The sequence below is a fragment of the Ambystoma mexicanum genome, chromosome 2p, assembly GCF_040938575.1.
Source record: "Ambystoma mexicanum isolate Mex_15411 chromosome 2p, UKY_AmexF1_1, whole genome shotgun sequence".
NCBI classification, from domain to species: domain Eukaryota; kingdom Metazoa; phylum Chordata; class Amphibia; order Caudata; family Ambystomatidae; genus Ambystoma; species Ambystoma mexicanum.
Window position 1 is genome coordinate 804,599,012 of NC_090923.1, and position 15,719 is coordinate 804,614,730.

The window sequence follows — 15,719 nt, forward strand, 5'->3', positions numbered from 1 at the left end:
TATTCTTAGAGTGATACTTAAGTCTAAAGTCCCACGTGCCCCTGGCCCTGACGGTGTTAATAACATAGTATTTAAAAATCAACCATAAATATGAGTAAAAATATTAACAACATTATTTCTAAATGTTGAACAGACTGGTAAAGTGCCGGAGAGCTGTCAAAGGTCCATATTCGTTCCTATCTTTAAAAAAGGAGACTGACTAGAACCATCAAACTATCACCTTTTGGCAATGATGGATTCTAGCCAAAAAATATTTACCAGTATTATTCTGTATAAACTCACTGCCTGGATCGAGGATAAAAAGCTATTTAGCTTATTCCAAACAGGTTTCAGAAAACATTTCAATACTATCACTAACATCTGTACTTTTCAATATCTAAATTCACAATACGACTTTAAGAAGACCTCAAAAAGTATTTTTGTGTTTGTTTTGCGACTATGGGCAAAGCTGAAAAAAATGGGGGATCGATCCTAACTTGCTTTATTACATAGAGGAGCTACACACAAATACGGCTTTTTCAATATGGAAGATCGCAAAAGATAAATGTCCTTCGGGTAATGAAGACATAAACTTTTTGGTATTTTTACGAGATAATTAAGATATCATCTCTTGCCTATCCATATAATGAAAATGTAGGTATCCATTATCTCTATGTTGTCTTTCATATGTCTTACGTATGTATTTTTAAAGGAGAATCCTTTTAATTGTATTTTTCTATTTCTTTTAAAAGTGATAGATATGAATAATCTGAACTTTACTCCAGGCACCACCCCAAATAATTTTCGCAGATGGAAAGGAGGAGGACTGGACAAGGTCAAAGACTTCTTCGAGAATGGTAATCTACTGGACTTTGAAGCTTGCAAAGCGAAATTCAAAATTCCAGAGTTGGAGAGGGTCAGATATGCAGAGTTTAGGCACTGGCTATCAAGCAAAGCCATGAAGAAACATGGAAGCAGGGAGCTTACTGCGCTAGAGCGAACGCTCACAGCAACCCCCCCCCCCCCCCAAAGGGAAAATATCCACCCTGTACAAACTACTCGACAGAACAGATCCAAGCAACAAAGAGGCCTACATGTTAAAATGGGAAAAAGATATAGGGAGGGACATTGACCCAGAGGAATGGGGCCACATTTGGACCAGAGCGAACAAAAGCTCCAAGTGTATAACCAACAAAGAGGGGGCGTTCAAAGTGTGCTACAGATGGTATCGGACGCCGGAGACTATCAACAAATGCAACCACACTATTCCCCCGCACTGCTGGAGAGGATTCCTGGACAAGGGCACACTATACCACCTCTTTTGGACATGCCCCAAAGCTACCCAATTCTGGAAAATCGTCCTGGAAAAAATTAAAGTAATCACTGGCTTCACAATCCCATGGGATTCAGGAATTGTCTTGCTCGGTGCGACGGGCGAGGGCCAATTTCCCCTGACTGGCCGGAGGGCAGACCTGTGCTCACACTTACTGACGGCTGCAAAAATTTCAATAGCCAGGCTCTGGAAAAATCCCGAAGGTCCGGCAATCCTGATGTGGTGGTCCAAATGCTGGGACATAATTGCAGCTGAGAAAATTACAGCCCTTGGGTTTGAGAACAGAGACAAATTCTACCAAACCTGAGCCCCCTTTCTGGGCTACACTAAGCAATCCCCAGGGCTGGCAAGACAACCTCCCACCCTCTGCTGGATGGAGAAGCAAGACTAAAGGCATCCCAGAGGGGCAAAGCATAACCCTGAAACACTGGAGCTGCATTCAAAATACATAGGAAGAACATTCCGGACAACTGACTACAACCCCCCTAAAGGGCTAAGAACAGGCGAGCAAAGGACCAAGCATGCTGAAATGCAATATCCCCACAATCCACGGAGTATCTGAAAACACTGCCTCTGTCTTCCATCCCTTCCTCCTGGCCCCTTTTCCCCTTCCCTTCCAGGACTATTATGGTTAACTGTTCTTGTTTTTGTTTTTCTTTTAATGCTTTGTCACCATTTTAACAAACTGTGTATAACGCTTGCTACATGTTGTCATGTCAAAAGCTTGTGTGTATAAAACCAATGTGGAAAAAAAAAAGTGATAGATATGTGCTTAAAGTTTTGCAACTTAACTACATGCACAATAAAAATTAAAAAAAACATTGAATATGCCTGGTCCATTAGGAACCAACATACTTATGCCACATTTATTGATTTCAGTGCAGCATTTGATACCATCTGTAGAGAGCGATTATGGCAAAAACTGTTGAGTTTGGGCATCCCGTTGGGGTTACTCAAAATTATAATCGCCCTCTACTTGACTACTAAAATAAGGACCAGCACACCTTCTCAAGGTGCTTCTACCAAATTAACAGGAGAGGCCTAAAGCAAGGCTGCATCTTGGCCCCGTTACTTTTTAATGTATACCCGGGGACTCGACTGGGGCTCTGAAGTGCACTAGTGGCAAACCGTTGAGATTGGGACCTGGTAAGATATCATAGCCAGACTATGCTGATGACCTTGTCTTGTTAGACGGAACGCCTAGGGGTCGGCAATGTATATTTGACAAGCCCCACCAATACGCTAAATTAAATGGCCTTATAATTAATACTGCCAAGACCAAAACCATGGCATTTAGTCTAGCCGGAAATAGGAAAACAAAAAGATGCAAATTAAAGCAAGGCGAACATGTGGTGGAGCAAGTTGCTTCCTATATGTATCTCTGTCTCAACTTTTTTTTTTTTTTTAATTTTTTTTTTTATTTTATTCAAATTTCAAAACCAAACAAAACACACATTTCAACTGTTTCAATATACAAAAAAAAACATCATTGTGCCATTCAGTTTCCATTAGAACTCCCCAAATCACCCCCCCCCTTAAACTAGAGCCAAATCTCCCATGTCTTCTGCTGGAGCGTTATCGGGTAGTACAGCACTTAAACGGTCATTGCCCGAATCTTCTGTTTCGTTGTTACCCTGGCAGGAATTAACCATAGAGGTCACCAGTTGCCGCCAGGCCAGCAGGGGCCCCACTTCTTCCTCGCCCCCCCTGGTAACCACTTCAAACCAGACTGCAGATTCAGCTTCCGCCCATTTCAGGAGGTCTGCCCACCATAGTTCCACCCTGGGTCGATGGGCCGCCTTCCAGGCCATTGCAATCCTGCGCTTGGCCAGAACATAAGCCAGGTCCTTCATCTTGCTTATGTGTTTGGAGTGTCTGGGTCTGGTAAAAAGCCCTAGCATGCATGACCAAGCCGATTCCACATCCAGCACCACTCCCCCGCCAGCCAGCTTCGTTTTGACCTCATACCAAAACCTGAGCACTTCCGGGCAAGCCCAGAACATGTGTAGCAGCCCTGCATCCACCTCCCCACACCTGGGGCATTGCTGCGTGGCTAGTCCCCCAAACCTTGCAATCTTCCCGGGGGTCAGGTAGGCCCTGTGAGTAACGTACAGCTGGAGTTGTTGGAATCTAGCATTTCGGGACACCTTTTTATGGTATCTCTGTGCCCACTCCCATTGCCCATCTGTCATAGGTCCTCCCACCTCCTCTTCCCAATCCTGTCTTAGTTGGAGCAACTCCTTCCCCGCCCTCACCCGTAGGAGTTCATATATCCTCGAGATTTCGTGCCCGCCCTCTGACACATCATACATAGTTTCCAGGGAGGCCTCAGGGTCCTCCGCTAGCACTGTCTCGGGCCATCTTTCTCTGGTCTTTTTAACGAGCCTAGCGTGAGTTATATATTGGCCTTCATGCACCCCCGTCTCTTCCTGCAACCTCTGGAAGTCCAGTGCCTCGCCATCCTGCCATATGTCTCCGAGGGTGGCCAGGCCTACCTGCTCCCAGTATCTCCGGACTGCTTCGAATAGCTGAGAGTCGTTCCCGCACAGAGCCACCAATGGGGCCTGCCGGGAGTACGGCTCCTGATCTCCCATCATCCTCCAAGTCCTTTGCCAGATCTCCCAGCCCAGCCTCAACAGCCGTCCCTTGCCCACCATTTTATCTCTACGCAACCACACCACTTCTTGCAGGAAGTATGGGGCTGAATCTCCATGCAGGAGCCGCACCTCCGCCGAGTCTTCTGCTGAAAGCCACCTAGCCACATACAGCAGCTGCCCCGCCAGGTAGTAGAACTCAAAATTTGGCAGGCCTATGCCCCCCTTGTCATACGGGTTATGGAGCTTCCACAGGGCCACCATGTTCCTGGAGTTACCCCATAGAAAGCCCCTGCACATGCCATGTAATTTTACGAATAGGCTTCTTGGTATCAAAAACGAGACGTTCACAAAAAAGTGCAAAAGTCTAGGCAAGACCACCATCTTAAGCAAAGCCGCTCTCCCTATCATGGTCAGAGGCAATCTGGCCCAGAACACCATGCTATTCTTAATCCCTTCTAACGCTCTTTCCGTATTATGTTTGTGTTCTGCTTCTATTTTGTGGTAGATATTTAATCCCAGATACCTGAATGTCGCCGTCTGCCATGGAATCGGTAGGATAGGTAACCTCTGCAACGGGACACTCCTGTATCTGCCCAGAGGAAAGAGGCTGGACTTTTTGAGATTCACCGATATACCAGAAAGGGCAGCATATCGTTCCATTACCTCTAACACGTACTGCAGATTTTCTTCCGGATAACGCAAGTAGAGAAGCATGTCATCTGCATATAGTGATATCAGGTGCCTACCGCTACCCGTGCTTATGCCCACCTCCCCATATTGATGACGCAGGCATATTGCCAACGGCTCTAATGCTAGTATATATAGCATGGGCGACCAGGGGCACCCCTGTCTGGTCCCTCTACTAAGTTGCCAGGTGTCTGAGATTGTGGACCCTGTTTTGACTCTCGCCAGCGGGGCGCTATAGAGCAGTTGGACCCACCTGAGGTACCCAGGTCCTATTCCATATCCCTTCAGAGCCGCCTTCAACCAGGGCCATTTTACCGAATCAAAAGCTTTAACCGCGGCTAGTGACACTATGGCTAGCTCGCCCGAATCCCTTTCAGTTTGGTCAATAACATGGTGTAGCCTCCTGTGGTTATCTGTAATGTTTCTGCCCGGGACGTAACCTGTCTGGTCTGGGTGTATCAGCTTCCCTATCACCCTCTTCAACCTGTTGGCCAGCACCGCAGTGAGTATTTTGCTGTCCTGGTTGAGCATGGACAATGGTCTATAGGACCCGCACTCCTCGGCCGGCTTACCCGGTTTCAAGAGTGGGATGATCACGGCCTCGCGGAGGGACAACGGGAGTTCCCCCTGTTCGTAGGCCTCGTTGAAAGTGGCAAGCAGTGGTTGGACTAGCTCCTGCATATATGTTTTGTAGAACTCACTAGGCAGTCCGTCTGAACCAGGTGCCTTGCATGTGGGCAGGTTCTGGATCACCACCTCCAGCTCATCTGAGGTGACAGGTGCGTCTAATTCTGCACGTTCTAGGTCATCTAGGGTGGGCAACTCGATGTCCTCCAGTGTGTCAAGTATAACTTGGCACATATCTTCCCCTGTGTCCTTGTACAGGTGTCTATAAAACTTATGGAACTGCTTGTTTATCTCCTCTTGGGTGTTGCACATGTAACCTCCCTCATCCTTGACCTCACTGATCACCGAGCGGGTGGTCTCACTCTTATACAGCCAGGCTAGCAATCTGCCCGGCTTGTCGCCCCCTGCATGTATCCTCTCTGTATATTTCCTGTAATTAAGTCTGCACAGCCTGTCCCAGAGTTCACTGCAGGTAGCCTGTAATTCTTTTATCCTAGTTCTGTTGTCGTGGGCGGCGTTTTCATAACGCGCGAGCTCCTCTAGCTCCCTTTCCGCTGCTTGGAGTTCCCTTTCTACACCCCCCTGGAGCCCTTTAGCCTTAGAAATGGCCACCCCGCGCACCACCAGTTTGAACGCTTCCCACAGGGTGCCCACAGAACGTACACTACCCGTGTTTATATCAAAATATTCTTCGATGGCGTCCCGTAGGCCCTCCCGGAACCCCTCGTCCTGAAACGCCTCGGTCCTGAGCCTCCATGTTGGGATCCGCGGTCTTGGGGGTTGGTGTCTCCACTCCACTACCAGGGGCGAGTGGTCAGACAATACTCGGGCCCTATATTCCGCTCCCACTATGTCTCCCACTATCTTGGCCGTTACAAATATATAATCTAGCCTGGTGTGCAAATTATGTGGCGCTGCGTAGTGTGAATATTGCCTATCCTCTGGGTGCAACCTCCTCCATACATCCTCTAGGCTTAGGTCTTTCAATAATGTTCCCAGCGCTCTGGCCGCCGGCGCCGTTTTTCCCGCCCTGTCCTTTGATCTGTCCATCGTGGGATTCAGAGTGCAATTAAAGTCCCCCCCCCACACTACCGTACCCCCTGCCAGGGGCCCTAGTTTACTGTAAAGAGTCCTAAAGTAAGCTGCCGTATCATTGTTAGGGGCATACACGTTTACAATGTGCACTTCCCTATTTTCCAAGAGGCCCGTGACCACCACCATCCTACCCTCCGGGTCTGCCGTGGAGCCAAGCACCTGGAACGGCACATGCGGCGCCACCCACGTGATGACCCCTCTAGCATACACCGAATATGCGGCCCCTACCACAGTGCCCTTCCATTTCTTCTTTACCACCTCCTGCTTCTCCCTAGTAAGGTGTGTCTCCTGTAGCAGGGCTATATCTATGCGCATTCTCTTTAAATACAGCATTACTTTATTTCGTTTCAGGTAGCTGTTGAGGCCCCGTACATTCCAGGTCACAACTCTGAGATTACCCGACGCCATCTGTTCGGGCCGTTCCCATCCCAACCTTTCTCCCGATGCTCCCCCTACTAATCAATTTTCCGGCTCTTTCCCGACAAGTTACAAACAAAGTCCCCCTTACCCATCCCCCATATCCACCCCACAGCACACAACTCCCTCCCTCCCCCCTCCCTACCAACCCCCAACAGTTGCCCAGCTCCATCCCTGGATCTCAGGCCTACCCACTTCTGGACCTGTCCCGTATCCGAGAACAAGGACCCCGTAGGGCGTCACCGATCTGACGGTGACCTAACTAAATGAACTATTATTGGGGTCTGAGGGCGCTTCCTAGGAGCTCTGTCATCTATGTTAGGAGAGGTGCGTCCAACGGGACCCGCCGGCAGATACCATAGCCCCCCTCCTACAAGCTCAATATCATTCTATATTCCAGTCCCAGTGTCATAACTATGGCACTTAGGGTGCTCTTGTGACGTGCTACTTATCTTCGGCCGCATCCGTCTGGGCTTCCTGTTCTTGAGGTCGGCCCTGCAAATCCAGCCAATACATCGCCTCAGTAGGAGTCTTGAAGAAAAGGGATTTGTTCTTGTAAAACACCTTCAACCTGGCGGGATAGAGCAACATGTAGCAGTGGCCTGCTTCTCTAAGCCTCCTCTTTACCGCTCCGAAGTTCATTCGATTCCGCTGCACTAGGAGCGTGTAGTCCGGGTACGCCGTTATTTTCGCTGACCCCCTTTCTATAGTACCTCCTTTCCGGAAAAATTCAAGAATCTTTTCGCGGTCACGATAATTCAAGATCTTCGCAATCAGCGGCCGCGGGGGGGCTCCCGGGGCCGGTCTCCTGGTCAGGGCCCTGTGTGCCCTTTCTACCGCGAACCCCTGAGTCAGCTCCCCGCCAGTAATCTCCTGCAAGAGCATGGTTTCGACGTATTCTGTGGGGTTCGGTCCTTCAACCCCTTCCGGTACGCCCACTATACGGATGTTGTTACGTCTGGCGCGCCCTTCCGCCTGCTCCGCTCTATCCTCCAGGTTGCCAACTCGCTGCACTAGAGCATGCAGCTCCTTAGCATGTGCAACACATGCCTCCGTGTTCGGGGTCATCTCCTCTTCTAGTGCCCCAGTGCGCTCTGCGATCGTTCGCACGTCCTGTCTCAGTAGGTTCACCTCTTCCTGGACCTCTCCGATCTTGAGGTCCAAGCCCTCCTGCAGCTCTTTCATGGCTAGGCCCAGCTTCGTTTCCCAGGCCACCTTCAAGTCAGCAATTGCTGCCAGCACCTCCTGGATTGTGCCCGGCGGGTCCCCCGCCGCCGCAGGGGTCTCTTTACCCTTGCCCCCCTCCGCGCTCGGGGGCGACTTGGTGTAGGCCTCCATCGTGGGTTGCTTGTTCCGGGGTCTCACCACTTTGGTGGACATCCTGTCGCGTCAGTTGGACACGGTCTCACGGTGCTGCTCCTCACTCCACTGTTCGCGTGGTCGCTGACCACCCTCTGCTGTTTTAAGCCTGCGCTCGCCTGCAGCATACGCCCCGAGTGGGCTGTGTCCTCCCACGTGCTCGCGCACCCCTGGCGTTAGGTTACTGGGTTCTGCCGTGTATGGTCCGCAAACAGCTCTCCATGGTGCCTTGTTGCTTCAAGTTCACAGTCCCAAAGTCATGCGTCTTGCGGGGTGGTCTCCACTGCGGGGCTTCTGTTCTAATATTCCGGGGGGGGGCCCTCCTGGGTGCAAGGGGCTTGCAAAATGGTCCAAATCAGCCCGTTCAAGAAGCTCGTGCCACCCCCTCCACGTGCGGGCACAGTGCCAAGTCCAGTGCACACTTGGCTTGGGCCCTTACTTGGGCCCTTTCTCAGCCCAGCCTCCCTTACTCCTAATGTTTTCGGGGGGGGCCCTGCGCATCCCCCGGTGCTCGTATGCGCCCTCCTGTTAGGCGACCTAGTTCAAAGGCCCACGGGGGCAAACGGAAGACCCGCAGCCCTCCGTTGGCAGTTCCCACAGTGTTCCGTTTCTCCTCGAACGGACACACTGTGTTAGGCGACTCGCGGCAACAGTGCGCAGGATCCACAGCGTCTTTGTTGCCAACGAGGACCGCGTCGGCTTTCTCCTTCACGCTGCAACAGTGAATCTCCACTACCCGCAGCCTGCGAGTCCGTCTCGCCCGCGGCCCCCACAGTGCTCACTCCTAGCACTCCTGCTCCGCTCTACGAATCTCTGTCTCAGCTTTGATTGCCGGTTGAACTGGGATACCCATATTAAGGGATCAAAGTAAAAATCTGTCAGTTCATGGCGAGGGTATTAAGTGATAATGGTTTTTTTAAAAAAACATTAAAAAAGACCGATTTAGAATGGCCGTTCTGCAACTACACAGGGCAGTCTTTCTAAATCTAACTGTCACACCCCTGTCGCACACGAGTGCGCGCAGGTGCAGCTGAGACGAGCACAGGAAGATAGAGGTGAGGTTAGTGTGCATTTGCATGTCTGTGTGTATGTTGTGGGGTGGCGTTTGTGGTGAGGGGACTGGGGAGAAGGGGTTTGTGTGTATGAGTTTGTGTTAGTGGGGGGGTTTAGGGGCGTTATAGGGGAGAAAGTGCAGAATTAATCTGGGGGATTGGGGTGAAATCCCCGATTTCAGAGGTGAGTGGAGAGGTTAAAAAAAACAATATTTGGCGAATATTAAAGGCTGCACCAAATTGGCCGAAAAAAAGCTGTTATGTGCAACCTTTAATATTCGACAAGATCCCATAGAACCATGGGACAATATCTCGATTTGCTAAAGTGCATGCTGGGTACACTTTGAGCTCCATACTGTTAGTTTATGGAGCAGAGGTATGGGCTACTAAAAATTGAACTACCTTCGTCAGAATGGAGAGTTTCTGTTTAAAATGCATCTTCAAGTTACCTATTCCTAACCATACTGAGTACATCTTACTTGAATTCCTGATGCCTTGTATACTTAGTCCACTTCTTATAAATTAACTTAATTTATATTTAAAGTGATATGTGCCCTTCCTGGCACTTTATTAAACCTAAATGCAAATTTAATCTGGCTTTAGGCACTGAGAGCCAGGAGACTGACCATTATTAAGCTACGTAATGAAATTATGTTCTTGGTTTCTACAGAACTGAATTATTCCTGCAATGTATCCTTCTAAACTTACTGCTGCTCATAAGAGGATGACTAATAACCTGGACATCGAGCAATCATAGATAAACCTGTCAACAAAAAATGTGGCATTTGAGTATTTACAGCATTATAATGACCATGGTTGTCCTGGCTCTTACTTTATGACTTATCCCAGCATTTGGATTATTATCAAATATCTGAGCATTAAGTTCAACATAGTTGCCGCAATGAAAGTGCTCAGTGGATGTGTGGGAATTTCTAGGAACCAAAGTCTATGCAGGCTATGTGGGGATGACCACTTGGAAACTGTCGGGCATTTGATCTTAGAATGTGAGGCTCTGTATACTTTATGGAGTAATATGCTACTAGTTTATGGCATGTATACCAGCACGCCAGATATTATGAACTTTTTGCCTGCTTTTTATGATGGCAATGGGGTGGGGATCATTTACCACTTGACATTTTGGGTGAAAACTGAATCCATTCTTAATGTACTGTTTGAATGTCTCGGATACGTACGATTTTTGACTACTCATTTTATTGTAGTACCTTAAAATGTTGATGACTGATCATAATGCTTAACTTGACTATATTTATTTTGTAAATTGTAGTGACATGGTATTGTGGTACAAAAAGCTAGTATTAGCTTGTTTGTAAAAAGAAAGAGCTATATGCTAGGGGTTCTTCGAACGGCAAGTACACATGCTGGGGCAGTAACATGTAATAACATTCTGGAATCCTTCTTCCGAAAATGTCCAACTGACTGAGAGCATACCATGAAATAGTGGGGTCACTACAAGCATTCCGTTTGATGTTACAGCGGTTTAGAGCAAGCAGAGTACTGGAAAATGTGTCGTAGGGTGGCAGAGACTCAGGGACCCTTTTGATTAAGAGGTAGGCAAGGGTTGGAAAACCATGCAATCTTTCACTGGCAGCCAATATTAAAGTGAGCAAGCAGCAATACTTAGCAAATATCTCCCATGCTGAAACCCATGAACATCTGTACGAGAGTACACATTAGCACTGAATGTGGTTGATAACCCAGCATACAGTAACAACACAAACCACATAATCAAACCAATGTATCTATTTTGGAGTTGCCCAGAATCCAACTGCGAGGAACTTGGTTTTGAGATGATGTAAACTAGTGTTTACTGTATTTACCTCAAATAATTAATTCTATCTTTTCTCCATTCCTTGTGTAATCCATGGCATCTTACATACATTATATGAAAAAGTAGTCCCTTGTATTTGTATGATGCCCAGTGCTTGCTTGTTGTGTTGTGTATACACACCCTTTAAGAAGGAAAATAGCTGGAACTAGACTATGGGTCTAGAAAGGGCTGTTTAAGGCAGTTGCACCACAGTCCTATTGATATTGATGCTGCTACTTTGTTACCCTCGACAGGCAACAACTCGACATACAGCACTTGCTCATGCTGATTACATTGGAAAGACACAGAACTTTAGTTGGATGGCAGCTGGGCAAATCCACACTTGGTGGTGTCCATCCCTCATTTGGGTGCTGCTTTGGCGATACATGATCTGGATGTAACCATCAGAGAGTGAATCACACCGTGGCATCTTTAATGGATTCTCAATTCTCCATCAAGCTCCAGGTGTTCATGTCCATTTGAGTCTCTACTATGATGCTTGCTTTGGGGGACATTTCTTTGTGTTTTTTTTTTATCACCGCTTCTCTTTATCCTTATTTACTGGGACAGAAGAAGTAGACTCATTGTTGGAGCATGGGTATGAGGACCTCTTTACGTTTGGGTGGAATCGAAGTGGATTTTGTAGCAGGAGATGCTGTTTAAAAGAAAATTACAAAATGTAGCCGTTGAATTTAGTTCAATTTATTTATTGGAGTAGATCTGTTTAAGCCATACATTTTCAGCACATTCATATACATATTGCAGTATCACAAAATGCAGCATTTAAAGCCAAAAATGATCATACCTAAAATCATGCTACATAAAATAATTGCACCATAAGCATTACCTTATCCCTCTTTCTCTTTTTGTAATTTTGAATCTCCAAACTCAAACCATGAACAGGGAGTTAACCACATATGTCTGTATACTAGACTATGTTCCTACAAATTAAATTCGACCTACCCCTTTAGAGAAATTGTAGCACTATCCTTGTGACGATGATTAACATTTCCTATGAATTTGAGCACACCAACAATTTCCTTTTCCCACCTAAATGGGATAGCCAAAGAACATGTGTTGCAGTGTTTCTTTCATAACCCTACATAGGCCATTTAAAAACAAATGTTACTCCCATGTATTCGAGATAGTCCAGCCTAATTCACCCAGTTATAGATAAGATACAGTTCTTTGAAGAATGGCAGAATGAGTGTTCACAAGCCCTTCTGCCTACCCCTCCACTAGAGAAGGATCCTGTGCGTCAATGATATGATCATTTATTTATATAGCGCATATACACAATGTGTATCAAAGCGCTTCAAGGCAAGGGAGGGAACAAGGGAAAATACAATGACATTCTTACAGGCCATGAACAGTAAGGATGTGAAATTAACTATCGTACTTGGCCTGACAACATTTCAGATAGTGCAAGAGCTAAGACATAGATAAGGAAGGGAGAGGGAGAGTGGGATTGAAATGGAAACAGACAGTCGACTACCGTACTAGGCCTGACAACATTTCTGGTAGAGACAGAGAAGACAAAATGTGAGGGAGAGTGGTGCAGAAAGGGAGAGGAGGAACAAAACGAGCGACTATCGTACTAGGCCTAACGGGGGGTGGCGGGGAACAAGTAAGGGAAGGGGGCAGAGACAGACGAGGTTGCTATCGTACTAGGTCTAGGGACAATTCTGATAGAGTAAGTGCATAGAAGAAAGTAAGGGGAGGGGGGAGGAGATGGGAAAAGGGAAAAAGAGGGAGGAGGAGAGAACAGAGTAAGCAGTCAAAAAGAGTGGAGAAGCAGGGGGGAGCAAATACAATTGCAAAAGTCAGTAGTAACACATAATCTTGCAAGCCTGGATACAAATGAAGATGGGAACAGCATGAGTCAGGGCCACCATGAGAAAGGGTGACGCACTGTGAATCAATGAAGTCCACAAAAGTCAAATCCAGCATTGGCCACAAGACGGTGATGGTGAAACCAGAATGTATCAGGAGCGACTCCTGCAGAAGTAGGTTGGAAGGGGGGCACAGGGAGAAGAATAGAAAAATCAAGCAAAACAAGCAACACCTGTGTGCGAGAAGGGGTACGGGGGACACAAGGGAACATCACAGGGGGGCCAGAGTGGTGGGGATGGCCTGTGGGGACAGAGGGAGTAAACACATGTTGGTGCATGCTTACCTGCTGCCTGAGCAGGGGTTCGGGCCCTGGATCCTCCTGGTTGAACAGGTCCAAACAGAAATTGCCCTTTTCTTCAACTGCCCTTCACTTCGGATGCCCGGACGAGAGACGCCCTTGATCTAAGAGCTAAGGGTATGGAGGAAGATGCAGGGCTAAGAAGGTGAGGGGTGCTTAGGCCTGGTGACCAAGATCCACTTGCACCTGCTCCCCATCTTCAAGGGAAAAGTGGCTGGAGGGCTCCTTAAGTAGGGAAAAAGAGCAGCAACCAGGAAGGCACCCGGTGGGCGGGGCTTGCTAAGTGGGGAAAAAGACCGGCAACCAGGAAGGCACCAGGTGGGCGAGCCTTAGGCCAGGTGACCAAGATGCACTTGCACCTGTTCCCCATCTGATAGACTAAGCTCAAAGGTGGGAACAATATGCCACAGCAGTACTCCTGGCTGCAAAAATGGAATTAAAACGTATTGACTATTGTGGGTTTAGATAGGTACATTAGAACAGGAAGAGTAAAAATGTATATATACCTGCTGGTTGTCTAGGAATAACAGGTGTACCTTAGCATTTGACAACCTTCCCAGGGAAGCAGTTTGTATGTCAGAGGCGGATCACACAATGGCACGCAAATGACAGTAAAGAATTCATAAGGGACCTGGCACGACATCACACGGAAGGTCACAAACTCAAAGGGGAATCTAGTAGAATACAGTTCCAATAGAAACATAGTGCAGTAGGTCATGGGAAGGGCTGTCCGATGTGAGGAGGGAAGCTAGCTACAGGAGGACACTGTTCAAGAGCCAGCATTAGAAGAGCTTCTAGTGGTCCAGTAGAAAAGATAAGTGAATAGACTAGTCTTGTAACAGGAAAAGCAAAGTGCAGTAATACCAGGTCTTGTAAACATAGGGTCAAATGCCAAAAATATGCTAAAAGCTAAATCAAAAGAGAAAAGCAAGTTCACATGCATGCATTGGATCTGGTAACTAGAAACAGTCACTCGCCAAGGCCAGTACAAGTCTAATTAGAGGCAGGAGGTCTGGATCACGTCATAGCCAGCAGAACACCCAAGCCCTGCGTGGAAAATAGATACAAACATGGGCAATACTTTTCAAACCCAGATATCCAAGTAGAAAAGCTTTACTAACATACAAGCATGAAAAATACCTGTTGAGCAAGATGGTTTGGCTACCAGGTTCCTAAATATGAAAATCCATGGAGCAGGCTAATCACCAGTAAGGGGGCTCTGTGACATCAGCAAGTGTCTCAGTCAAATGACAGGGACCGCACATTGAACTATCTACAGAGCTGGGAGTGCTCTCTCCCCTGTTGCCTCTAGTCCTGAATTCCCGCAGACATCTCCAGGGTTGTCTGTGGCATACCATACTTGGAGAATAGAGGGACAGAGCTGGATTACTCACCCTCCTCACACTATTTTCATCTGCTCTAACTGTTCTCCCAACTCTATTTTTTGATTCTTGAGTTAGTCTTTTAAGTCTCTTCAGCTGCATTATTATTGAAGAGGTTCAGAGATTTGGTATCTCGAGGTGTATTATGCCCTTTACATTCAGGGAGAGCTGGCCCTGTACTTCCTAATAAAATGGAAATATCATTAAACATGTTTTTCATTTATTTGTTTGTCTCAAAGTGTTCAAATTGTTGGAAGAATTGGTTGGCACAAACAGTCACCTGAGAGTCGTGAACAATATTTACTGGTATGACGGTACTTGTGCAAAATGTCTAAGTATCTCACCCTTGGTGTTTGCAGTGACGCCTGTGGATGGCAGCAAGACCTGGGGCCGCAGTGCCGTGATAAAGAAAGAAGAGATGGTGGGGACCAAGAAGAAAGGACGCACTTGGGGGCCCAGTTCTACACTACAGAAGGAACGAATTGGGGGAGAAGACCGGTAAGAACTATGGATGCCAAAGCTTAAACATTCAAAATAAGAAAACACCAGTATAACAAAGTGATATTATTAACTAGACACTTGATTCACCCTGAGAGGAAGATAACCGAAGGAAGCAGTGGGTAATGCACCTGGATATAGGTTGCACCCTTAATAAGAGAATGAGCGAAAGAGAGGGAGAAAAAAAGAAAGAGAAGTAGAACACAACACAGGAAATTGGGCACCAGATATACACCTTTAAGAATGTAAAAATGAGTGTTGAAACCGAAGAGCAGTAAGAACTTGGGATATGGGGGTTGAGACACTATTTGCAAGGAACATTGTGAATCCCCAAAATATTCCATTAGAATCGGATAAAAGGTTACAAAGTATCACTGTATGTCTTTCTCTGCCTTTTAAACAAGTGTAAGCATGTATCCCCTACCAATGTACGCTACAATTTTGGTTGCTGAAACTAGGTTTGTACTCAATGAATATACAAAATGAAATAATTAAAAAGAAATAATTCACATGAGTAATAAAAAAGTAGTATGAGAAATCTGTTGTCTACAAATTCAGCCAGTGCTTGTGATTAGAACAAACAAAATAATACCAAGGGACACTGATTACCTGAAATAATATACAGGACAAGAGGTGGGCCTCTGGATTTGAGGTATTGAGATTAGGTCCAATCA

At 46.9% G+C, this 15,719-nt stretch overlaps 1 protein-coding gene across 1 annotated transcript in view; it reads left to right on the plus strand.

The window, feature by feature from the left end:
• The window catches only part of MAP3K10 (mitogen-activated protein kinase kinase kinase 10), a 561,838-nt gene that overhangs the window by 438,188 nt on the left and 107,931 nt on the right, over positions 1-15,719 (plus strand). The window contains exon 7 of the mRNA XM_069644477.1: positions 14,907-15,045. Coding sequence (XP_069500578.1) covers positions 14,907-15,045 — 139 coding nt within the window. The remainder of the gene's footprint in view (positions 1-14,906; positions 15,046-15,719) is intronic.